Here is a 26,906-nt window from a genome sequence, read left to right as displayed (position 1 = left end):
ATGCTTTTCTATGTTTGCTTGGCTATTGTATCATTCTAATAGAAATATTAAGGGAAAAGTTTCAACTGGCACAGCTCTAGAATAATTGCAGCAAAAGTGTGTGTGGTGGGTGTTGTTTTGGTTTGGGGTTGTGTGGGTTTTGGGGTGGTTTTTTAGACAGGATATAACATGTAGCTGCATTTTCTATATTTTGTATTTGTCAAAGCTGCTGCAATCTGGCTGCACACCATCATTCAAAGCTGTTAGTAAATTGTTTACGATTTTGTGCTTATCTTACTATTACTAACATCTGGATAATTTCTTTCCCTGTGTCTCTATTCCTCTCCTATTTGCACTCAGAGTGCAACTGACTTGCATGAAATGGAGCAAAATGTGTTCGGCTACACTTCAGGCCTTGGTAAAAGACCAAGAGCTATAAGAATAAACTGAATGTAGCTGTTGTCCTCCGTGAGAGCTCTGGAGCCAGCGCGCATGGGAATCAACCCTCTGGTTTAGACTCTTGAACTACTTAAAGCTGCCACAGTCCTTCACTAAATTAATAGAATGGGAGCAAATCAATTCTATGTTGTCAATCATGTTTCTGCTTGAAAGGCAAATAAATGACCTGTGGGATAACTGCGATTACTGTGAGGATCCTAAAAGACGTATGCGTTTTGTATTTCTTGTCTCCTTTTTCTTTATATCTGCAAGCAACCCAGTTATTCTGGATTGTTGGTTCAAGAGAAAGAATTTATTAGGTTTTAAAGAGAAACAGTGGCAAAAATTGAATTAAAATATTTGAACTATTTATCTTGTTTCCATTATACTTATTTTTGTATTGACTACAAGTGTTCTTTTTTAAAGAAAGCAGAGGGAAAAATACTAGTGGTATGAGACGTCTCAAGGATGTAAAATGTTGCTTATTTTCTGTGTATTTCCTTTTCAAAGGCTGTATTTGCAGGGTCTGAGACTCATTACATTCTGAAGTAGTTGTCCCCAATTCCTTATACATGTGATAAAGCTCTCGAAGAGATGCTTATTCTCCAGGTACGACGCTGCCTGTTCCCAGTGGTTGTCCTAGGGAGGGCTTTGATCCCTGGGATGGGGCTGTGAGGATCTGGGCCTCGGAGGCTGGCAGCCCTCCTCGGCAGGTGGAGGCCTCAGTCGTGCAGCTGCCCGATTGTGTCCAGCTGAGCCTTGTTAGACCTAGAGGGTTTTTATTTTATTTGTTGAAAGAGGAGCTGTGGGCTGCCTGGGGAGACTGGGGAAACCACAGCAGCGGGGCGGACTGCTCGTAGCAGGCCGAGAAGGGTTATTTGGAGATGCAAAGGCTGGCTTGTGGATGTTTTCTCTCTTGAGGTTTCGTAAGTGGTGAGTTTTGTAAAGTGAGTGAGTTTGCTTTATGCATAAATTAAATTTAGACAGCCTTTGATGAATCCAAGTTAGTGTATAAATTAATATTTGTACAGTAACGTTCACATTGTTGTGTCTGGGGTTGGTGCGCTTTGTAGTTCAAAACAAAATCACCTCTGTGATCAGGGGCTGCTTTTCCTGAGGTGGTGGAGGGATATTTTTTATTTTTACACGTTGCAACAGGAAGGCAGTGTTCCAGGCTATCTTCTGCCTATAGCTGCAGAAAACCTAAGAAAATACAAGGTACTTGCATAAAAATCTCTGAATCGCGACCTGACGAAAATGTCATTCTTGAAGATGATCAATAGGCTTGTTAAGATGTTGATTCTGCCTAACAGAAACCTTGGTTGCACTTAATTCAATGTGACAACTTTTAGAATCATATGGGGTTTAAAATACATGAAACCTCTTTACTTCAAAGATAATTTTAAATTATTTCTGTCCTCTTTCACTTTGCTCTTTCTTGGTTTACAAACAAAAACAAAACAAACAAACAAACAAAAACCAAAAAAAACCAACCCAACCTGTCAGATGGGCCTGTAAATTAATTTTCCCTGTAAGCCTCACAGCTAGTGGCAGAGTTCAGTGCTTACAGTGTCCTTTATCCAATAATCTGGCAGGCAGCCCTGTCACCCCTAGTTTTTGGGGCCATTAGTGAAGCGGTTTGTTTAGGTACGGAATTATAACAAACCTTTTTTTCTGCTTATGTTATTGCAAATGTCAAGGTTACAATAAAGTTACCGATTAGGTAAAAATTACATGTGGATGGTGTTACTTTTGCGTAATGTTTTGTGTCATTACTCTCCTTTGAGTAGAACAACGTGTAGTTCCTTGTTCATAAGCTTGTCTAGTTTATTACAAATCACTTGAGCAAGATCATACAGAAAGACTTATACGATTCCCTTCATATTTCAGTCACCGTTTCTGACTATTATGCTAGAAAGGCTTCACTGTCATTATTACTAAGCCATAAAGGTTAGGTTTTAGTGTGCAGTCCCAGTCACAGAAGCATTAGCTTGCAGCCATGACAAAGCAAAGGGGAAACAGAGGAAGAGACCTGCATTTTCAACTATGCAGTGAGAAAACTAATTTTGTTTTCTCACTTTGGGCATAATTTCTGTGATGCAGTTCTCGGTGATACTAAAAAAATGACAGAAAAATATAAAGAGGGCTATAGAGCTTTCCTGCTGATATAGATGTTGTGAAGGTTCACTAAATTATGTTTGTTATATACAACCTGGTGGACCTTAGCTGTAGTAAATGAGCCCTTCAGCAAAAATTCTTCAGCAGATCTGTCATGGATGTCTCCACCTCACTTTGAGCATCAAAGAAAATTGAATAAAGAGGATAAACTATTTGTCATTCCTTTTCCACAGCACAGATCCTAGATAAAGTTCCTGTTAGTTTTTAAATACTTACTTTTTGGTCAGCTTCAAAGTAAATTGGTCTTTCTGTCTTTTTTTTCTTTCTGTTGTCAGGTTGACAGTAGGCTTGATGGCACTTGGGACTCGAGAGAAAAGACTGTGGCCTTCAGCTTTGATTACTGCTACTGGTCAGTTGATCCTGAAGATCCAAAGTATGCATCTCAGGAAATGGTAAGTGATGCTGTTCTTCATGTCTGTGTTCCCATCCTGTTTTGTCCTTTATATTCACATCTACAGGAAGAAATTGAGATGTAGGATAGATGAAATTTCATTTTCTTTTCTGCCCCCATCTTTTTCTTATTTGTAATACCACAGTACTCAGTCCTTTTGTCTTAAGTAGGAGCAGTAGGACTGCATTACCCTTGTTCGCCAACTGATGCACGCTTTCATTAGATCTGGCAGCTTTGGTAGTGATCGTTAATTGTGATGATCTGAGGACTTAGGCTTAGCAATGAGAATTTTGGAGTGGGGGAGGGGAATTAGGTCTAGAGGGAGAAAGCTCTGAGGTAAAAGGAAAAGTGTTGAGGTGTAATGCCACTGAAAGGATTAATGGTGAAGTAATCACATCTTTAACGGTAGTAAATTTTATTTATAGTGTGTTATTCTGAGCACTTTTTCTTGTTAGAGCATCAGAAATCTCTTATAACTAATGGAGACTCCTAGTTTGAAGATCTGAGGTTTGATTGATTAAGAAAGAAAGTTGAAGGACTCGGTATTAAAATAGGGTACAACTGCAAATTTTTGTTAATGAAGAAGGAATTATTAAATCTACTACAAATAAATAAATATAATCTGTGGCAAAGCTATCCAAAGATTTCTCTATGCACGCATACAATCACATGTCAGCATTAAAGTAAGTTTTTACTGCTCTTTTGTCTTCAGAATTGTATCTTATTTCAGTTTTGTCTATTTGTTCCTGAAATTCCAACCTGTATAATTGTGTTGTTTTTCACAGAAAGTATCACTTAAGACTGACATAGTCCTGTGAAATACATATTTCTGGTGGCGATGAGCACATGATCATTTTACTTTGGGGAGTCAATATTTGAAAAACTATCAAATTTGGCAATTATCAGAACAATAGATCAAATTTTTGATTGTGCTACGTTTCCTGCTTGGTGCAGTAGAGTGGAAGAGATTTGGGGAACTTGGGAAGTGTGGTTTTAGTGTTTAAAAAAGAAAGTTGTCTTTCTAAAGTACTTGGCACTAGATAAGCTTCCATTTTAGGCATTACAAATAACAAATCTTTAAATGTTGAACTTTTGGGCTTTGGGTCCGCCCCCGCCCCCTTTTATATTATCTTACTTGCTTATTTGCATTTCATGTTCTTAATGAGTTTTTCTCGTAACACACTTAGAAGCATGCTTTTTAGAACTGTTGGCAATATGGTTGGCATTCTAGCTGAAATGGTTTAGCAGATGAAATGTTGATAAATACAGTCTGTCAAGTCAGCTTTATCTCTACTCAGTATGAAAAATTATCAGAACTGCCAAATGGAAAATATAAATATTGGCTACAAAGTGTAATTTTTTCTTCTTGTTGTTATTAAATACAAGTGCATTTGAAAAAGAATGTAAAATGCAATATAAAGAGTGCAGCTTTGTTGCTGGGCCTGAGTAGGTATTTCAGACGCTGTGGCGAATTTTGTGTTATAATACAATACAGTTTTATCCAATAAAAACACTGAAGGGGAAACACAAACTCACTGGCCATAGAAAATTAAGTAATGGGCCCTAGTTTCCTTACTCGTGCCCGATGCTGGCTGAAAGGATGTCCAGTCCTGCTTCATGTAACCATTGGGTTCTTGAGCCTCTGACAGACCTCTTTCCTTTCATGAGTTAAGAAAAGGTTAAAGATGGACTGGTGCTTTGAAACACCTGGAGTCATGAGTGAATTCCTTGGGCTTTTTACCTGTCTTGGTGATTGTAGAACCAGGAAAGCATACTTTGAATGTCCTTGAGAAGAGGGCTGCTGGACTACTGCTATCTTACCATGCTTTTGTGCATTTGCCTGCCCCCTTACACTGTATGAATGAAGTTTATTGTGCTAATTCCATGTTTTGAATCATTACTTCAATGCTGCGCTTGACGTTTCTAAGCTTCCTTACAGCAATGATGCTATCGGCAGGCAAAGGAGGTTTGGTAACAGTCATCCAGTAAAAGCTTTCTTTCATGGCCTGACCTTGGATTACTTTTTTCTTGAAGTTGTCCTGCCAACTGTTATCATATGTGATTGGTGTATTGGTTGAGGATGAAAAGTAGATTAAAGTATCTGCCTTCAGGTTCGTTTTTGTGGAATGCTGTCTTTTAGTAAACTGTCCTTTTGTTTGTCCTCTGGATGGACATATGAAAACGAAGTCCTAACAGCTTCTTCAGTTCTTAAGGATTGTGTGTCAATAAAACAATGAGAGGGCTGCAAATCATAGTGTATAGGTAAAAATATGATTTTAAAGATACAGATCTGCTTCTCTGAATAATTTTTACAGTTTCTTCTGGATGTTAACATTGCTCACTTCAAGTTCTGGTCCCTTGCACTCCAGAGATGATTACACATAATGCATTTTATTCCCTGTATATTTTGATCATATACTTCACAAGTACTTGTGACAGGCTTAAGTCACACATGTGTAAGTACTTTCAAATGTTTGAATGAAAAGTTCAGATTTATTGTTCTGTTTATAAAAATTGTGCTTTCTCTGCAACCTGTATTCTACTTCTATTTGTCAAAATGGGAATACATGTGGCCCACCTTGTTTGTTTTTCCTAATACATTCATGTTAATATTTCTTCTGTTGCCTTTTTTTAATTTAAAAAAAAAGATGGGAAGGTATTTTTTCACTTTAATTTGGGGAGAGCAGACCTTGTGATACAGTACACTGAAGAGGAACTGAACCAAATTAGTAAAATTTGCAATGCCCATGTGACGGATGATATGCCTTTACTCTTTTTTTTTTTTTTTTTTTTTTTAATAGCACTTTAACTGGAAGTGCTTTTCCCTTGAAAAAGCTGGCACAGAGTCAAAAATATAAATTATTTTTAAGAAGTGTTATTGTCTACATATTTTTTTAGGGGTGAATTTAAAAAATAATTCTATCTTCATGATATATACAAGCTTTCTTGATAGGCATTACATAAATAATGTAAGCCTCCTCATATCTCTGAAAAGAGGAAAGTTTTCTAAATTAAAAACAAAACTGATTTTTGACTACTGAAAGAAGAACATATCACTGTTCATGTCTGGGAAATAGGCTTCTTAGCAGAGATAACTTGTTGGATAGTGGTTGGTTTCGACTGATGGTTTCAGGTACAAGTGGATAGTCTTTGACTGTTATTCAAGATTATTCTCTCATTTAAAACATTTGAGGAACTAGATATGAGCCAGAGTTCTGTTTTCTTTATTTCTCTCCTAACCCTGGTGAAATATGAAGCTATACAGTGTTTCTAATGATGATCTAGTAATTTATAAGCTTAATTTTTAACTCTAATAGTAGTGGTCTTAGTCTTCCTTTAGAAGTTATATAAACTCTTTACAAAATGTAAGATTTTTGAAATAGTTCAGCTATGCAAGTATTATGTTCATTTTCCAAATAAGCTGAATGCCACAGTTTACAAAGTGACCTCTGTTTTTTAGGTGGCCTGCTTGAGATCCTTGGGCCTGTTGCTTTTGTTTTCTCACTGGGCAGTTGAATACTTTGTGTTGATATTAAGCTGAAGTTTTCATCTGCTTTCACAGATGTGCAGTTCTTTCCAAAGGGGAGTCTACCTTCTCTTTTTAAAGACAATCTTTTCTTTTTTCTAATTGGATTTGTTAGTGCATAAACAGAATAGAGGAATAAAGAAATACCTGAAGAGTCACTGGCTAAATCAACCAGAGCTATGAGCCACTAAAGAAAGAAGGAAAGGAAACAGATGTGCTAAATCCTTCTAAGTACAGAGAGGAACCAGGCACTAGGGCTACATGGCAGAGAGAAAGAAACTGCGTATCAAAAAATTGCATGGGGCCAGAGAAAGAACAGGTAATAAATAAATTTTAATTCAGGACAGGAACAGAACATTTGATGGGCAAAATATGAAATGAGAAACAAAAGGAAATTCTAAAAGATTATAGGCATTTAAGAGAAAAAGGTCATGCATGGCTTTTCTGATCTTAACTCTGCAATTTTTTACATGCATTTTTCCATGGTTATAAATGAGGGAATGGTTTTCCAAACCATCACTGTCAAGATATAAGTTATACTCTTTAAAAAAAAAAAACAAAAAAAAACAAAAAAAAACCAAAAAAAACAAAAAAAAACCAAAAAACCAACCAAACAAACAAAACCAAACACAAAAGAGAAAACCAAAACTAACCAAACAAAAAAAACGACAAGAAACTGTAATACTTCTGGTGATGTTCCTTTTCCTGCCATTTTTGAGACAAACTGTTTGTTTTTCTCTGCGCTGTGTTGCTGCAGAATTAGTTCAGTCTCCCAGAGGGAGAATGCTGAATGTCTGCACCTGGGCTTTACCGCTTGCATACAATGGGTTAGTTTCACCATGTCTCCCTGCATTCTTGTATTAAGGTTTTTTCTGGGAGGTGCGTTTGGTACTATACAAAACCTTCTTTAGTAAAGGGGGACATTTGGGGTAAAATTGACTATTGCTTCCTTCTCCCCCCACCCCTTTCCTCCAGAGATGTCTTCAGGAAGCTGTGTGTAGTTCAGGATTGTTTTCCAAAGACTGTTGGAAATCCATCACTCTTTGGCCATTGTGTAACTATGGGATTATCCTTTAATAGAGATTCATGGCATATTTCCATTTTGCAGTAAAAATAATGTGTGATAATGATAGTGTAATGATATTTAGGGTTGTAATTTTTATTCTTATAGGCATTCAGGCTTGCTGATTCATTCTGCTACTTGAATGTGATAGTTAAGATGTAAGTGCTTTGAGACCTTTATAGTTGTCCCACAAACAAACATCTAAATTTAAACTTATTTAAATTTAAATTTTTGTCTGGCATAGAACAGTCTGTTTCAATCTTCCGCATTTCCTTTGTAAAACCTAAAATAGCTCTTAATGAATCTTTCCTCAAGTCTGTTTTAGCTCCACCAAGCAGAGGAAAATGTTCAAAACAGTTGCAAAACTTAAGTAAATGCCCATTCAAATCCTACTGAAAAAAAAAACATTTCAGCTTGACGTAATGCCAGTGCAGTTAAAAAAAAAAAAATCTTAAGAGTATTCTGCACAAGAGTATTCTTAAGGCTACAGGAACATATGCAAGCATCAAGTATTCTTGTAGCTGGTTGTTCTAGCTTCAGTCCTCAGCTTCCCTCCAGCCATCCTACCCATCCGGTTATTGTGCGTGCACAGTAACCGCGGTGGGCAGACTGACCCACAGGATGTACGAGCAGGTATTTACACACAGCGGTTGCCATAGATAGCTGATGTGTAGCAATCTGTTCCTTTTGATAAGAGGAATACATCCCATGACTAATAGGCTTTGTATGGTAGAGATGGTGAAATCCAGAACAGTGCTTAAGTGCCCAACTTGCACTGATTCAGTGGGATCCAGGTCTCTGGGTTTTCTTGAAACACTTTTTGTAAATCTCAAGCTTAGTTTTTGTACCTCGGGGCATCAGTTCAATGGAGATGATGATGCTTATAAGGGAAAGCATAATTTAGACTTTAGAATTTTTACCTCAGTCTTTCAAAAGAATGAAGTAAATTATATTCATATTGGTCAAGGAATTTCACGCTTCTGGGCTTGACTCAATAAGGATTTTATTTTGGTTTGGCATAGTGTATTAGGTTTATGCAGGTATGAATACTCCTTCAGTGTCTTTCTGAATATTATAATTTTCAGTAATGCTGTGACCCTCACTGGACCTTCTAAGGTGCAATCATAAAAGCACTCAACCAAAAAGGCCATGACCAAACAAAAAGGTGACTGTCTATGAGGTAAATGTAAGAAATATGAGAGTGCACAGAGGTTCAAGATTTCATATGGATTTCCCTATATGTAGAGTTTGCACTGTGATGCATTACATGTGAAAAGTATTATCTTAATGAACTAGGATGGTTTTACAGTGAGAAAGCAGCAAGGGTATGAAAACAAGTCTTATTGCAAATGTCAGTAAGTGCTCCTAATTTCTTGACCTTCTCACGCACCCCCACCCCCCACTCTTCAGCACTGGCTTACTAAGGTAAGTGAAAGAATAACTGCGATTCTTTTTTGGTGCATTTCTGCTGTGCATTTGAACCACTGAGGGTTTTACAAGACTGTTCAAACGCAAGACAGTGCATTAAATGAAAGGTTGTTTATTTCTGAACTGTATATAACAAGTGACACAGGTTCTCTTTGCCTGTCTGTCAATTGCAAATGTGTGCTAGGAAGAACTCCTTTCCACTCAAACACATTATCTAATTATTTCTATCTTTGTTTATAAATATATTCATTGGGAAGATTGGATTTTATTCTGTGCTCTGAAGGCAGAAATGGGGGTTACTGATGGCTCATGTGAGTGAATGCACATGACCCCTGTAAACAGTTTTTTCCATTTCTTATTTGTTTTTAAAGTACCGTAGTTGCTTTTCATCACATTTGACGTCCCAGTATAGTTGGGTTATATGCTACTTCCAGCTGATAAAAGTAATTGGGGAAAGGGGCAGACAGGCAGGTGATTTTCTTACCTCCCTGTCAGAGTGTAACTGAAAAGCAAATAGAAGAAGAAACAGATGTATATTTGTTTTAATATGCAAGATTTTCAATATGGCACTAGGTTTGTTTTGTTCTGTTTTTGGAGGGGTTTGTTTGTTTTACATGTTAATTGAAAAAGATTAGAAAAGTTACACAACAGTATTGTTTGGAGGCAAAACATTGCAACATACTTTTCAACCCTTCCTCAGACTAAGTCACTGTAGTTGCTGTGTCTTTTTTTAAATGCAAACGTAGTCATGCTTCTGAAGAACTTTAATTGAGAGACCTTTCCTTTCTAAGCTGAGTTTGTGACGCTTCCATGCCTCCGTACATTCCCTGTGAGATTCAAGTTTTTAATTGTCTTGTGAATTCTCAAGACAAATTCAAAATCTGTTATCTGGCATATGTGCTTAATTCTAAAAATTATAACATACTAAAGCTCTGATATAAATATCTTGAAAAATCCTTCAATTTGTTCTCTCTTTTTATTCCCGCCCCACCCTTCTCTTGGTGTAAAATGAGGGAGAAAGAGGAGGCGGCAGTGGCTGTGGGTGTAAATGGCATTTTTGCATGAAATATTTGAAAAGCAGTAAGCATTCCATCTGCAACATTTTTTTTTCTCCAACCCAGAGCAAGAGAGAAGTGAAAAGGAGAGCGTGCTATAAGAAAAAGGCTTTTTGTGCAATGATTGGATCAGTATATAATGGATTATGATGGAGGGAGGGAAACCACCATGACTGCATGCTATATATCTTCTGCTAGCAACACAGCTGCTGCGTTCGGTTCATGATTGAATAAGGTCATTCTTTCTGGCTATACCAAGATTTCTTTGCAGAAAACTTCTCTGGGAATTACCATGAATAATTGCGAACTTCAAAACAGGCTTTATTGGAAGACAAAAAAGAATCAAGTTGATTTTTCAATTTACCATGTGTAACATTAAAAACATTGTATTTTGAGGAGAGAGAAATTAGTTTTAAATAACTGAGGCATTGAGTTGGTGGAAATAATTATATAGTCATATACATTCACATGCAACTATAATTTAATGCAGATACATTTCAAATGTGAAGCCTAAACAGGAGTACACAAGAAAGGATTAAGCTGAATATTGGTAACAAGTTGAGGGAAATCAATAAACTGTTTCACAAACAATGAAATGAGATGTTTTCTGACTGTTCAATCTGCTAGTACTCATACGCACTCATTCTGTTTCCCTGATAGGCATCAACCATTTTTTACTAGATACACAGAGCGCGTTCTTTACAACAGGCAGGCAGTATAATTTGCTAAGTAATATTGAAAGGATCTGTAATTGCATTCAGCAACTTAGAAGAAAAAGAGAATAACAAGTTCTTTGGGTTGCCGGTTGTTATGCATGTTGCAGTGAACCTGCACGTTTGCAATCTGCATTACTTCTATAAACCTTGTGATTTTTGCATGTCTTACAAGTAAAAACAAAAACTTGGTACTGGTAACCTGCAAACGTTGTGAAGTAACTTGACAGCATACGATTATTTGGAAGGATGATTATTTCCTTTAAATTAACTTCTAGTGATGGAGATGTATTAAAAAAAAAAAAAATCTGTTCTATAGATAAGCTGTATGCAGATGTTGGTTGTTCTTTCTTACTTGCAGATGAACATTCACAGTTTAAATTCCTCTGTGTAATCACACCACAGTCTTTCCTCCATGCTCATGAAGTAGTGATATTTTTTTCTTCTTTTAATCTAAAATGAGGACCATTCCCTACTCTTTCTGCTTTGCAGATACGTTCCCTTGTTCATCTGCAAGTATTTCCACAGCATGGCTGGACACAGAATAGAAGATATTACTCATGGTGCTTCCAAGGTAGCAGACTGATCCAAGATTAGTTTTTAACCTGGAGAGGTTTTTCTCCAATCTTAGCTGTGTTGTATGAGTAACTTCAGTTAGACTGGTCTTTTGGGATCTGAAATTGCTGAAAAATTTGTCTGAACTTCAACTAAGTCCCCAAGATCATACTGATCTGCAAGTTCTGTGGTCATTGGATGGAAGGATGCTGATAGACTTTTAGTAGGAGACCGGGCCAGTTTTGAAGGATTTATTTTGTTTTAGCAGGCAGCTAGCTTATGAAAGATTTTGTTGGACAGGACTGTGCTAGCATTGAATAGTGAGATATGTTTATTGCAACAGCTGTGATCAAATTCAACACAGCCATTTTGTTTATTTCTGAAAATGTGCCATGTCTCTGACATGTTGCAGCCATGAAATCGGACTTGCATGCATAAGTAGCTAAAGCCTGAAAAACCTAAACAATATGCATGTGTCCTGTGTGACTGTTTATTAAAGTGTTTGGTATGAACGCCAATTGTTCCTTTATATTATAGCAAAAAACGAGCCCTTCCCTTTTTTATAGATTTGTGCTTGCTTTATTTATTTATCTTCACTAGTAGCTGACTTTTATATTTTTCTCTTAACTAAGATGATATGCCTCAGAGAGATGTGTGTGTGGCCTTGAACACAAACTGAATGAATCATCCTTTTGGCTGTATCTGAACACCTGCATGTTGACTCCCAATTCTGTTTTGTTTTTAATCAACAAAAAGTCTGCCCTTGAGAGCTAATGTAGAAAGCAAAATTAACGTCTCTGTTCAGTTGTGGCTTTTCTGCTAAAGTAGATTCTGTTGGCAGTGTTCCTAAATTACATAAGAAAGAGTGAAAATGAATAAAATGACTTCAGTCTAGAAACATTTACTGTACCCTCAGCACATCAAAATTAAAATTCTGAATGTCAGTTTAGGGTTCCTTACCCCGAGATGTACATGCTATTATGGATAGGTTCTCACTCTTTATAACTTCAGTGTTGTAGTGTGAGGACATTCTCAGCTGAAGCAGGGGAGATGTTCTGTGTCTTAGATTGGCAAATGTATTTTGAAGTATGTCTTACCAAACTATATCACTGTCACATGAAATAATTGATTAATAAGTTTGGGAATGGGCCATTTGAATCAATCCTTGCTGGACAGGGTATATTCCTGAGATGCTGAATGGCAATGAATGTTTTCCTGGATTTTTTTTTTTTTGTGCCTGTAAGGATTGACTTGCTTTCAAATTACATCTATTAAGTTTTAACATAGGTCTCAAGTTCTGCTCTACTGCTATTGCAAGTGTTTTCCATTCTGAATTTTCAGACATCCCTCTCCTGCACACACATACATCTTTAAAAGCATATACATGGATTGTATCATCGATACAGTGTGCTTTTACAGTATTGTTAGCAGATTTTAAAGTCTTTAAAAAGTATGTGCCTCATCCCATGTGACAGACCTACATATAAAACATCAGGTCTGAAAAATGAATCTAAAGATTAATTTGGCCTACCTAATTTTCTTTACATTTATATGGTTTTTTGTTTTATTATTATTTCATAGACAGCGGTGCGTAGCTTGAGTTCAGTGGGTAAGGAAAGCCTCTAGTTAGCATCAGAGGAACAGAGATAGAAAATTGCAGGGGGTTATTTATTCAATTTAAAGTAGGCATACTTTCAGGGAGGTTGTATTTGCACTTCATATGTGGTTTTGAAAAAGAACTGCCCACCTTTCTAGGATTTTGTTTTATTTGGAATACAATTAAAAAGAACAGGAGCTCAAATTACTGATGCAAGACTGCTTTATCCCTTTTGTTTTGGTAGCTTGAGTTTCCAAGACCATAAATGTTTTGCAAGTTTTGCCTAGATCTGTTAATTTTAGTAGAAGATCTTTGAAGGTATGTTTAAAATGGGCTTCAGCAAAGCAACATCCAGGAAAAGAACCAATTGCTTTGAAGGAGAACAGAACAGAAGGAGACATGTCTTATCTTGTGTTAGGTTTTGCTGAGTGTGTTCTGTTATGGTAGCAGAAAATGGATTTGAGTAGCTGCTCATAGACTGAGGAATAGATAAACTTTTTTTTTGGCTAGAACAACAGTGTTGAAAGCTTCATGGGTAATACTTTTTGTTATCTCCATTGTGGAAGAATGAGGTTTCCTGATGGATTTTAAAAGCCAAAAATCTCTCAGAGCAATGATTCCCAGTTTTTTGAAGCAAGCCCTACCAGAGCTGTCTATGACCTTCACAGTAAAGACCACAATAATCATTTTGCCACATGACCAATAAATGTAGCCTGAGTGCTTGAAAGTATGATCAAAAGAGCTTCCTCATATAGTGCCCTGAAAGCAGATATCCCTCTGGGACAGGAGAGGTGCATCTACAAATTCCATCTGCAGAACAGAAGAGTTGTCCTTCAGCTGTTGGCGTTGTGACCCACATGCTTGGGCTTGCCTCGCTTGGGCTTTGGAATTCTGCACTCCCTCCAACACATCATCCCCAGGACCTTCTTGTACCTGGGCAATGTTACTGCTGATGGTGATGGTGGATAACTCAGGTTACCCTGCATCTGGTGCATCATACATGTAGTCATCATGCTGCCCTAATAAGTGACACTGCTCTGAGGCTATTCTCTTTGCCAGTCTATCTTAGTTTGGTGCTCTTAGTTGTGTCCTGTTTCTTAATGACTGAAAGTAACAGCCAGAGTAGTTAATGAATGACTAATACATATATATGTTTTTTTTCTTACTGCTGCATGTTGAAACCTGTTTACTAATAGAACACAAGTTTGCTTTGAAATGTATAGGTTTCTGAATTCACTGACCTTTTCATAAGCAAGTAGGTTCCACATTTTGTTTAGCTATTATCTTTTTTTGTGTGTGTGGTTTTCTTTTTGATTTTGATTAGAACCAAGAGCATTTCTCATAGCTTCGTTGAAATAGGAAAAAAAGATGGAATTATGTTACAGACCTAGAGAGAGAGTTGATAGGAATTTATCATTGAAGCAGTGAGTTTTTCTCCTATTCCAGCACTTACTTTTAAATTTCAATCAAGTGAAAGGGTTTGGTGGAGCTAGTTAGCATTTTAAAGCCAAAAATCATCTCACTTTTGTAACGATTGGGAAATGTTCTAGTCAGCAATCTGAGGCTGTTACTTGTTCCTTTTTAATTTTTTGACAGCTAACATTGTTATATCCTTTAGTTATTTTAAATGTGTCTTATAACTCTAAACCAAGAAATTGACACTGAATTTTCAGGTCATGCTCAGAAAATGAGAAACCTTCTTGATTCTTATATATGGAGAATGAGGTAATTTAAAGCTTGGGCTTAAGTAGCTTTTGATATTTTTAACTTAAACTCGCATTCAGCAGAAACTCAAAAGAACTGTCAATGCCTTAAAGATACACTTTAGTCTGAAAACACAAAGATTTCAGAGGACTGTAGAAATTTGCTTCCAGCTCTTCACATTGTCCTCCTTTACATCCTTTCTGTGTGTTTGACTCTGCTTGGTACAGCACAATGCTTTTATTGTCTCACATCTTACTGTATGTCATTTGCATAATTTTATTGCTTGTTGCAGTATATGGAATGTAATCTTTTTCTATTCCATTTATTATGAATGTAAGTAGCTTTCTATAACTGAATGTCATTGGCATGTTGGGTTGAAAAAGCGAGCAAAAGAGATCTGAAGGTTGTCTTTTGCTCGTCATTTTATTAACCTGGAGTTGATGCTTTTTTCCTTGTAGCAAACGGAGACTGTATCTGTACAAATAAATCAAATGGCCTCATTTAATGTCAGGGAATATTCCCTGAGCACTGCAGCTCGGTCATCTATACTGCTAAATTGTTACAGTCGTTCCTGGTACTGTTTGGGCTGGGATAGCTGGTACTTCTCATGAGAGTCTCTAGGCACAGTCCAGGAACTGGCAGGGCCCGTGCCCATTCCCAGCTGGCAGTTTGCATGTGGCCACCTTGCTTTGGAGGCTGAGAGTGCTTGATGGTATGAACATGGGCTGGTCTGTGCCGTATGGGCTGGGCATGTTTAAATTGCTGGCATTGCAGCTGTAATTGCATGGTCCTGTCAGAAGCGAGTGCTTGTAGTGCTGTTCGGGAAGTGACACTGAAGTGCTTTTACAAGCAGCTAGAAGTTATCACTTGGAGAAGGGAGAATGTTCTTCACACATATGCCCCTGGCTCTGTCTTCCCAGCTTTGTGGGACAAAAATATCACATTTTATGTTGGCATTATAACTGACTGCGTCTTTGTGGGGCAGAAGATAGCCTGCAGTCCGTAACCAGCAGTGGACCTAAAGCTGTGATGGGAGCTGGCTGAAGAGTTCTGTTCCCAGCAGAGGGTTTAGGTGGGGAGAGTTAATTATGGGGCTGAAATTTGTTGCACACAGTTTAGCACTTTTGTTTTAATGGCTATGCTTCATACTAAGCATCAAGAACTTTTTTTTTTTTTTTTTTTTTAATACGCTGCCCACAAGATGTCTAGCAGCATGCACACTATAACGTTGTTCTGGGGCTGATACAGTTGGGAAAGAATCTGGAGCCCCTCTCGTCTGTAGGCCAGCCTTTGAGAGTCCCTGCGGCTTTTGTTTTAAAGATGGATTTACCCTTAGAGCTGGTTGTGTACAGCACGCCTTCTGCGCTGTGCAGTTTTGTACTGATTCAGGCACCTGGCGTGTGGTGGATCCTGCATCACGTCCCAGAACATGAGGACGCTGTTTAGCATATCTATACAATGTAAGAGATCTCTGAAAATTTCTACAGTGTTTTCTACCTTCCTTCTGTATTGTTCCATCCTTCTGATGATTGTTTTTACTACTGTTACCGATACAGAAGTATTTCTTAGACTGTCTTTTTTGCCTCAAGAAAATGGGGATAGGAGGCGGGAAGAGAGATAAGACAAAAATAGGACATAATTAACGCATTTGAGGTAGTAAATGGCTGCTATTTAAAATTAAAATGTTTGTTTAAGAAACATTAATAAGAACTAAAAAGCTAGGTAGGACACAGAGACAATTTATCACTTGAAGAAAAGAGAATATTCATTAGCTCCTTTTTTGTTCTTCTAAGACCTAGCTATAAGAAAACGTTACATAAACTCAGTCTGCAAGGTAAGTCCTTGCAACCATTTCCATCACAGGCACAGCGTGCAAGTAATCTCTGTAACCTTTTTTGAGAACACAGAAAATGCTGAAGTAGCTCCACGTAGAATTGACCCCTCCCCCCTTTTGCCCTTCCAGAAGGAATGGGATGAGTTGTAAGTTGCTTCTAATATAAAAAAGTATTGTTACTATCTACCAAAAGGTTTTTATACTTCATAAATTTATTACAGTCAGCAGCATAAGCACTGATACCTTTATTTGCAAAGCATCAACAAAATTTGCTTTCAATTTGCATGCAGTTAGCAACTGTATAATGTTATTAATGAGGCAGCATGAGATATACACCTCTATTTCGAGAAAATCCACATAGGAGCTGGTGAGAGTTTTCAATAGAATTGGCTGAAATATTTCTATGTAAAGTGTTTTCCCATTGAATTTAAAATGATATAAGCTTGGTTAAAACTTGTGGCACACAAAAAGTTATCTGTGCTACACTTCCTAAACAACAATCCATTAACTATGCAGTTCACGTATATTGCTTTTTTCCCAATAAAAATTAATATAGCTTTTTGGTGGGTTTTTAAATGGGAAGACCCGTATTATTGATTTGCTAGAATTGTACATGCAGTATACTCGAAATGAAGATGGCAATTAGTGAGTAAGGAAGGATCTTGAAATAATGAAATTATTAATGTCATTTAAAATAATGACATTAAATAATGTAATTTAAAAATACTTTGCCATAATCTTAACTATTTTTTTTCTGTTGTTACATACCTTAGAATAAAAGCAAGCTTAACAGAAGATAATTTCTAAAAATTAAGAAAAGGACCCAAGAAGAGAAATTATTTGATAATGGATATCTGGAGGAAACGATATACATAGAATAATAATTTTTTTTTAAAAGTATGCTTTTAAAAATCCTTTTCAAGTCAGGCTTTGACTTCTTTTTAAAAATGATTGAGGGACTAATAAAAAATGAAGTGTTACAAGTGAAGTGCTCTGCACAGAGCACTGTGTTACTTTGACCTGTTTGTGCAGCTTTGATCAAAGCTGGCAGCCATGTTTTAAAACAAAGAATTTGCAGATGCTGGGGCCTTTTTCTTTTGAGGAGAGCAGACTATACAGATGTTGAATGTAAGAAACACCCTATATTTCTGCTGTAAGTCATTACATTGGAAAGAGCCTGCGATGAATTCCCTTGGAGATAGATGGTCGTCTTCAACAGCATGGTTGTCTGAAAATCACCCAGCAACTTTGGCATGTGGACATTATATTCAATACTTTTTTGAAACAGAAACAATATTCTCTAATAACTGAGTTTCTAGTAAGGTCAATGATGCAACTGTTCTCTATCTAAAAGAGAAAATAGTGGAAGTAGAAATATAGATGATTAAGTTGTCATATTCCAGTACATCCTCAGGTTGTGTGTCAACCTGTCTTTTTCTGAAGTGGTTTATTGTAGTAAGACAGTTGTATTAAAAAACAGTTAAGGGATATATATTTAAAGTGTATTAATTTAACATATGCTTAATACAATAAACTTGCTTTGGGACGGAACTGAGAATGCAAGTTGCAAACTATAAGTGATAAAATTTATACCTCATCATAAAGTGTCAGAAAGTTTATGTCAAAGGCTGGATAGTTATTTAAACCTGGCATAAGTACATAAATGTCTTGCATTTCAGTCTTTTTAAATCACTTTTTTTGAACTTCCAGTTCTCTGCCCATTGCTTGCCCATTTCTGGCCATTTTAGTGTGCTGCATAGCACAAAATTCTAATTTGTAAAGAAATGAAGTTTAATGCATCTTCAACTTGGAAAAAACTTTAAATGCTGATGATATTTCTTCCTGCTGTCTCATTTTAAAAGGAAAAAAAAAACCATTCATGTCTTTTATTAGTCATAAGTAAAATGATTCTTTTTTTCTTAGGCAATCAAATGTGTTCCTCTGAATATTTTTTAGGGTCTTTTTTTTTTTTTTTTTTTTTTTTTTTTTTTGTCCCAGAAAGCATCATGTCTGAGAGGGAAACTCCAGTATTATCTTCACAGGAAATATCTTGTCATAATATTATGAAGAAGTTTTTTTTTGACAGTCTGCCAAAGGGTCTTTGTTCATCTTGGTGATACCAAAGATTTGGTTTATTACTGGGCTTGTAATGACGCAGAAACATGTGACCTTAATTGGGACATAGGAGTTCCCTGGTTCTGGTGCCTGTTTGTTCTCTGATCTTTAGCAGACCTGCACATTTTTCTTTTTGAAAAGGTATGGTGTTACCTTTTGCTTTATGGGAAATATTGGGATGGTTGATTTCTTAGATATTTTACAACTACTTTTTAGCTATTTTACAGGTGCTGCAAACGAGCTTGCTTTTTGCTTTCTCTCTACTTTAGCGAAGTGTAGCATGAAGTACTGAGGTATCTTCACAGTATGCCTTGCCCACTTTCGAGGTTGATATGGTATGAAGTGAGTGGGGAAGAGAAGGATGGTATAAAGAAGTAGTTATGTCCAGCCTAAGTAACTTCTGTCACTAGGGGAGCGAAAATAGAAGAAACTGATAGTCCCTGAAGCTTTTTTAGTGTAACATTTCTAATTAGGTGAGCTGTGACTGTTCATTGCCCCTTTGGCTGTTAATATGCTGCCCCGCACTACTTGTAAGCTGGAAATGAACAGAGGCCGCTGACATGGCAAAAGAGTAGAATTAACAATTTACTCAACCACTAGTCCTGGCAAACTTTGTTGTTAATATGTCGTTGAGAATAAGATGCCAAGAAGTCTCTCTCTGAACTCATAAGTGACCTTAAATTACCTCCTGTTGTTTGGATTCTCCCGGAAACTGCTAAAACCATGTAAATTTAGAAAGGACTTTTTTTCCTGAAGATCTTGTATAGCTCCAAACCATTTTTTTTTTAAAAAAAGCTGAAACATACTATAGACAGCATTCTTTTTTATGCAATAGAAAATCCATATGAAACTTTAATACTGCAAGAATCTTTGAAGAGCTGAACCAAAGTCAAGAAACTTGCTTGGGGATTTGACTGCTGGTTCTCTATCTTCTCAATAAACATTGAAGTGATATCTGAATTCATACAAGTGTGTAAATTTTTTTTTTTTTTTTTTTTTTTCTTTCACATCCTTTTCATGGAAGTCAGTGGCACACTTAGTACTTTGAGCAGTTGGGTATGTGTTTCAAAACACAGGCGTAAAAATAGTCCCATTGCTGTAAGGGGCTTTACCCAGCGGAAACATCACTATTGTATGTCTCTCTGCCTGTGAGAATAGTGATAGTAGATCCCTCCCTTGCGAACCGTGCTTAATGGAGACAGTTGGCCCTTCTAAGTGTGGGGTGATGCAAGTAGGGTTGATGGAGTATCTGTTTCTCAAGCTGTTCTTTTAGCAATAAGCCCTGCACATATTCTAAAAGCTGGCCAAACTTTCCTATCAGAAGGCATGTACTTTTATGTCTATTTTAAGGAAATAAGCAACAGAAAAAAATAACTCTAATGATTAAAACAGATTTAGTCCTAAGTTTATTGCGTGAAACTACGAGGAATAAATTTATCTACTTTATTTTTTTTCCCCTTCCTGTGAAAGACAAAAGTAGACGTGACTGCTGTGTATTACTAATAAATGTCCTTTAAAACTTGTTATCCCTCCAATTATGAAGCCATAATTTCTTTTAAATATAAAGACTTCTGTCTTAAAGTGGCAACTCTTCTGGTTCATATAGTAGCATCATAAAAAGAGTTGTTGAGTTGTTTATAGATGACCTGAATTGCTTTATTAAAAAAAAAAAAAAAATACTGCTACAGCTTGCTTAATATCCCAAATTATAAACAAAATATATGTTTATATTGTATTGTGGAATCAGGTTAAAAGTTGGGTCTTCCCTTAATACATCTGTAACAAGTTGAGTCAAAAGATTTGTTTTTCACTGGCTGAATTTGATGAGACAACCAGTGCACCAGAATAAGAGAACATGGTAAACCACTTCTTTCTTTGCTTAACTGCTGCTGATTGCTGCATGCAAAATACAGATTCTTTAATCCCAACCTTGGCAGGTAAGACTGCGTTAACTTGTAAACTTAAAGGGAAACAAATTATTGCAATAAATCTGAAGCCCCTTTTTACACATGCTGCTAATAATACAATTGAGTGTAAAGTGGAAAATTTTATAGTAGTTGCTTTTGATTTGACTTTTAATGTTCTGAGCTTGGATAGTGAAAAATCAGTTAAAAACTGAAACTGTGTTCAAGTAACATCCGCTGCTGCATTTTTGTGCCTTTTAAAGTCTTTTAAAGCCTAAAGGGAATAATTTTTTTATGTGTCAGTTTTCAGCGGAACTCTTAAAATCAGTACTTCCGGGATTTCAGTTTTTCAAGATTTGGCTTTTTATTAGCTTATAGTATTTATGTAGATGAAACTCAAGACACACTTTATTGAAACAGTTACTGTATGTCTTTCCAACAGCTGTCAGAATTGTAATTGTCAAAACCTGAAATTTGAGCTGCAGTTGAGACCAAGCACTGGTGAACTCCGTGAGCGCTTGCAAGGTTCACCCAGATTAAACAATGCCAAATGGCTGGGGAGGAGTGGCTGGAGAGCTGCCTGGCAGAAAAGGACCTGGGGGTGTTGGTTGACAGCTGCCTGAACATGAGCCAGCAGTGTGCTCAGGTGGCCAAGAGGGCCAATGGCATCCTGGCTTGTATCAGGAATAGTGTGGCCAGCAGGACCAGGGAGGTGATAGTGCCCCTGTACTCGGCACTGGTGAGGCCGTACCTCGAGTACTGTGTTCAGTGTTGGGCCCCTCACTACAAGAAGGACATCGAGGTGCTGGAGTGTGTCCAAAGAAGGGCAATGAAGTTGGTGAAGGGTCTGGAGCACAAGTCTTATGAGGAGCGGCTGAGGGAGCTGGGGTGGTTTAGTCTGGAGAAGAGGAGGCTGAGGGGAGACCTTATTGCTCTCTACAACTACCTGAAAGGAGGTTGCAGTGAGGTGGGGCTCAGTCTCTTCTCCCAAGTAACAAGCGATAGGACAAGAGGAAACGGCCTCAAGCTGCGCCAGGGGAGGTTTAGGCTGGATATTAGGAAAAACTTCTTCACCAAAAGGGTGGTCAGGCACTGGAACAGGCTGCCCAGGGAAGTGGTGGAGTCCCCATCCCTAGAGGTATTTAAAGAACGGATAGATGTCGTGCTCGAGGACATGGTATAGATGGACTTGGCAGTGATAGGTTAACGGTTGGACTCGATGACCTTAAAGGTCCTTTCCAACCTTGATGATTCTATGAAATACAGGAAATTTACTTTCAGCAGCATCAAGTGAAGCCTATCAGTTTTGGGTACTGTTGAAATTCAGTTGTTGCTGATAGTTTTACAAATGGAATCTGCCTTGTAGAATTTCTGCTGCTATTATAAAAGAATTGTTGATATAAATTAGTAATTTCAATGTCTCGTCATCTCTTTTGCTTCATTTTTACTTTCTTCTGGCAATGCTGTCTCTTGTATGAAGGTGGAGAAAAGAGCTTATTGCTAGGAAAGTATATTTTATAGGCTTAAGAATTGTTTTCCAGTGTAGTAATTTTAAGAGCTGATGATCTAATAGCAAAGATACCAACTTGAATTAGCTGATACATGAAAAGAGAATACCTGTTTCCAGCTGAAGGGAAGAAAGCAGAAATCTAATCTTGATAATGTCATTGTGCTGTTGTCTGAGTATTACAGACGATTGTTAGCCCTTACGGAATTACTGAAAAATTTGGATCACTGCTTTTTCCTCCCACCCCCTTATAACAAAGTCAAGGAACAATCTTTTTTCCATCTTCATCCTCTGTCTTCTCACAAAATTAATGGGCAGTTATTTTCAGAGACACAGCTGAGAATTGATATTAGTCCCTGCTGCCTTAAACAATAAAACATACTAATTTTATGTTGTTGTTCTTTACTTTCCTTTCACATGGAATCACAGACATCCGCTAATGACCTGGGATCCTAGCCAAGAGCTAGCAGTGGTGAGAGAAAATGCAGGATATTTATAACTTCATTATAATCCAGTATTTATTCCTTGCTCTTTTCATGGCAAGAGAGAGAGACAATGCCGTATTAAAAAAAAAATAACAGCTCTTACAGTATTTATTTTGCTCATTTTAAGAGGATATCAGTAAAAGTGCCCTCCCCCCCCCTTTTTTTTGTTTGGTTGCTTTTTTTCTTTTGGTAGACATTCAGGGACAAATAATGATGGTATGACATTTATAATATCATACCAAGGGAAGAATTGCTCAAAATCAGACAAGGAGCATTCTTTAGCTGGGAAGTAAGCAGGATGTATTCCTGAAGCCAAGGCAGGAGATCTGGAATTATACAACTGCTCAGAATTTTCCTTTGACATGCATGAGAAGTTGTATATGTCCAAGTAACTGTCTGTAAGGATTGTTTTACATAAATTGAACAGGGCTCTTGGAAAAATAGAGCACCTGTGAGAATTCTGTTTTACAGAATATCTGTACAGAAAGAGGATTCAAGTCTGAAGTTGGACTTTTGCCAGGTGATCCACAGGTTTAGATCGGAAAAAGAAACAGCTCCCCAAGACTAACAGTCCTTTTCCTGCAGTTCATCTTAAATAGTAACGGTTTGTAACCATTAGCTTTTGAGGAAAACTGGAGGATGTTTTCACTGTGTCTCCCTAACAAATACTTGCTGTTCTCCTGGAGAGAATTACCAAGCCTGACATCTACTTCACAATTCACTAAACTCAAGGGTTTTCATTCAGTCCTTAATAGATAGGATTCGCCTATGTTGATTTGACGGGCAGATGAAATACTAGAATAAAATGTAAGTTTTATTTACACAAAATATATTACACAAAAATATAACACAAATTTTTCTTACACAAAATATAATGTGTAAATCTTAAAGTATTCATTAATAAAGCCAAAAATGATGTCAATTTTTTTTCTGTGTAGAAAGCTTTATTATGACAAATACAGCTGGACTGAGCTAAGTCAGATATTGATAGAGTGTCAAATGCTGTGGGGTTTGGCTTGTGTAGCTGTTGCATTCAAATTGCTCTTCTATAATCCAGTGATAACACAATAGGAATCCCCGTCTGGCAGGGAAAGAGGGATCCGAGAAGAATGTGGTTTTGTACAGATAGATGAAAATACCAGGTGGTATTTTTGCAGTGGGTATCTGATCTTTCAGGTTGATGTTTACAGTAGAATACCAACAATTTAATAAAAATAAAAGAAGAAAAAAAAAAAAAAGAAAAAAAGAGGGTGGAGTTGTGCCCTTGGTGATGGAGCACTTTAGCACTTAAAGTTCAGGATTTCTATCAGAACCTTTATAAATTAGAGTGCTGCAATAAGCACAGAGTTTTTTTCTTTTTTCAAAATGAGATAGATTTTTTTGATGAGCGGATAAGGTGTGTTTTCATGATTGTATATATTCAGTAATAAAATGGCATGAATATAAAGCTACCACTCAGCCTAGTCAGTGTTTCTCATATTCTCCCCCCTGTCCCCCAGAGGAACAGTATATATTTGTCATGTTATCTGTGACTTTTTCTAGTATTTTACAATTCCACCTAAATACCTTAATCAAGGTTGAACTTTCACGCTGTTAAATATAGTGTGTGTATGTACATTATCACACAGAGCAGACAGTTTTTCCACTGGAAAAAAATTACAGCTGATAAGATGAACAAAGAAATCATTGTTGTCTCTCACAGGGAGAATTAAAGCACAAAGGGATTTAAGGGCACGCAGGAAGTCTGTTGGCAGAGCCAAGAATTGAACTGTCTCTCAAGTCCTGCTGCAAATGCCTCTGCCACGGGCCAAGCTTCTTGAGCTGGAGAGAAGCCGTCCCTTTCACCCCCTGCTTCCGGTTTGACTGGGAAAAGAAACTGAAAAGGCTGGATAGAGAGAAGGAAAAGAAGTAATCCTAGCTGTGAGCTGCGGCCTCTTAACAAGAGAGGAGAAATGTTCCCAAACTAACCAACCAATGCCTTCCCCCCCCCCCCCCCCCCCCCGCTTTATCCCATTCAAACCAAAAAGTAATGTTGCTGAAGTAATCCTAATGTCACAGTAAAAGGTTCTATGCAGCTGATCAGCATAATGCACTTCCCTTTGCTTGTGCTTTTTCTGGCCACGTACAGAAAACCCTTCAGCTGACATTTGTCTAATGTTCTTCAAGAAAAAACACATGCGGAAAAAGCCTTGCATTATCGGAACAAACCCCTAGATTTGTTTTCAGATATTCCTTCCCTGCATCCTCTTGCATCTTCCTTGCAGAAGCCTTTTTTATTTAAATTAATCTTTGGGGTTTTGTGAAGGTTTTGGAACCAAGGCTTTCATTATTTTGGCAGGAAGCATTCAGTTTTGTATAACTCCATTTCACAAAATATTTTTTCACCTCAAATCCAAGTCTTGGATGCTATATCTGAGATGTAGCAGCAATTTAATTAAGCAAAATTTGGATATAACTCAAACAGTAGCTGCTTGAGAGGGGCAAGATTCCGTAAGGAAAACACATCAAATATGAGATACTGCATATCTGTAGTTCATAGTGGAGGTGGTGGCAGATAGATACTGCAGGACTGAACCTTTTATGTTTTATGCAGTTGCTTAAACTGTCCTGACCTACCGATTGAGAGCAATTTTCTTTGTATAGTAAATAACAGCACCTTTTTTATAGTAAGTTCAATTTATACCTGGATATGCTGCAATTGTCTTGATGCTTTGAAGCTTTCTATCTACCGATGAGGCATTTTTCTGTTTTCTTGGTTTCATGGCAAATCTTTAATGGAAATTGAGCCGTTGAGTTTTTTCAGCATTTATAGTCATTTGTTGGTTCTATGGTGAAAAGCAGCTGTTGATCGTATGTCTTACTTAAGTTCAGTCTTCTCGTCTTTCATTAAATCAGTGGTATTTTAAAGGCTATTTTTAAATTATGCTGTGCAAGAAGATGATTTTCGTCTAGTTTTGGTCCCAGTTATTAACCTGTGGGAATTCATCTTAGTATTCTAACTTTAGTCTACTGTTTTGCAGTACAAGTGGTTTGCTTTTAGTGAATTGTTTGTTGGTGTTGATGGTTTCAGACTATGCCTGTAACAAGTAGTGATTTTATTTATTCAAAAACTTTTTAAAAAATTACCATAAGTTTTCTTTTTTCCTTGACCAAATAAACTCCCTTGAAATTTCTGAAGTTTCCAAGATTAGTTTAGTTTCCTGATGATGATATTAAATATTGACCTTTTCAGACACTTGCAAATAAGAAAACAGTTACTGTACAAATAAGACTTGATAAACTATTCTATTAGCTTGTTACTTCTAAATGTTGTAGCTCCCTCTCTTCTACTCTTTCCTCTTTCTCCTCCCTTCATCTCTGCTTCAGTCAGAGTTGGTCCTAGCCAGGGCATTGTAGTCTAGGCAAAATGCAAGTATTGTTTACCAGGAATTACTCCGTTTTTTTAAAAAAAAAAAAAAAAAAAAAAAAAATCCCTTATTTATCAATATTGTTCCCTTAAATTTGCAAACTTGGTATTACACACTGTCCTTGGAGGTTTACTGGATTTTTTTTTTTCCCCCCATGTTACTCTGAGACTTGGCTTGAGTGACTTGGGAAAACTTTCAGTTTCCCAAATTATTAAACCCCAAAGCATAACAGACAATTTACTGTAGCTTAAAACAACTGCTTTTTGTTTCCTTCTGCAATTCAGGTTCTGATTGGATTAAGAAAATGAAGTTCTATACCCTTGAAATCCATATTGCCAAAACTTCATTTCTGATAGAATGCCCCCATTATCTTTGAAATTAAAGCATTTATTACTATAACAGGGACATTATCACAAAATAAAGAGAGCCCATTGCAGCTATAATGTAAAATATATATTCGCTGTCATCATCTGTCCTAGTTGCATATCCATTCAATGCATAGTAATCTAATGAAAATTCAAAGATACTAGTATTAACTGAGCCTTGTGTTACAGTAGTCAATAGCATTAGTTTGAATCATATGCAGAAAAGGAGATTTTAATTATCTTGAACTTTTTGTTAGGATTAAAAGAAAACTGACAGCCAATACACTTCTGTTTTCTTTGTGTGTGACGCATCGAAAGGTTATAGATTACAGGGGTTATCCACAGGCCATTGGTTTGATAGAGATCAAGGAATATAAAAGGAAAAAAAAGGCTTGAAAAGAAGAGTTTAAAAACAAAAAGCTTCACAGTTTAATATCCAAGCAAAGATTTCAATGTAAAATAACAAAGTCCCAAACCATTACTGTTAATAATAAATGTCTGTCACTTATGGTGTCTGACTGGATGTGCTCCATGCCATATTCTATTTCTTCTTGGCACTAGCCCAAAAAAATGTTTTCATTCCAGAAAAAAAAATAGTCATCTGTCTGCTATGTGCATTTATACACAGGCATGCAGGTCTCGTGATAAAATGTGATATAATT

The 26,906-nt window shown here is 36.9% G+C and overlaps 1 protein-coding gene across 1 annotated transcript in view; it reads left to right on the top strand.

The window, feature by feature from the left end:
• The window catches only part of STARD9 (StAR related lipid transfer domain containing 9), a gene marked incomplete at its 5' end in the record, with an annotated part of 114,020 nt that overhangs the window by 15,778 nt on the left and 71,336 nt on the right, over positions 1–26,906 (top strand). The window contains one exon of the mRNA XM_082318329.1: positions 2,871–2,987. Within this exon, the coding sequence (XP_082174455.1) occupies positions 2,871–2,987 (117 nt within the window). The remainder of the gene's footprint in view (positions 1–2,870; positions 2,988–26,906) is intronic.

Source organism: Platalea leucorodia (genome assembly GCF_965183815.1).
Source record: "Platalea leucorodia genome assembly, chromosome: 7".
Taxonomy (NCBI): domain Eukaryota; kingdom Metazoa; phylum Chordata; class Aves; order Pelecaniformes; family Threskiornithidae; genus Platalea; species Platalea leucorodia.
The sequence above is the reverse complement of the archived record's forward strand: the minus strand, read 5'-3'. Positions and strand labels throughout refer to the sequence as shown.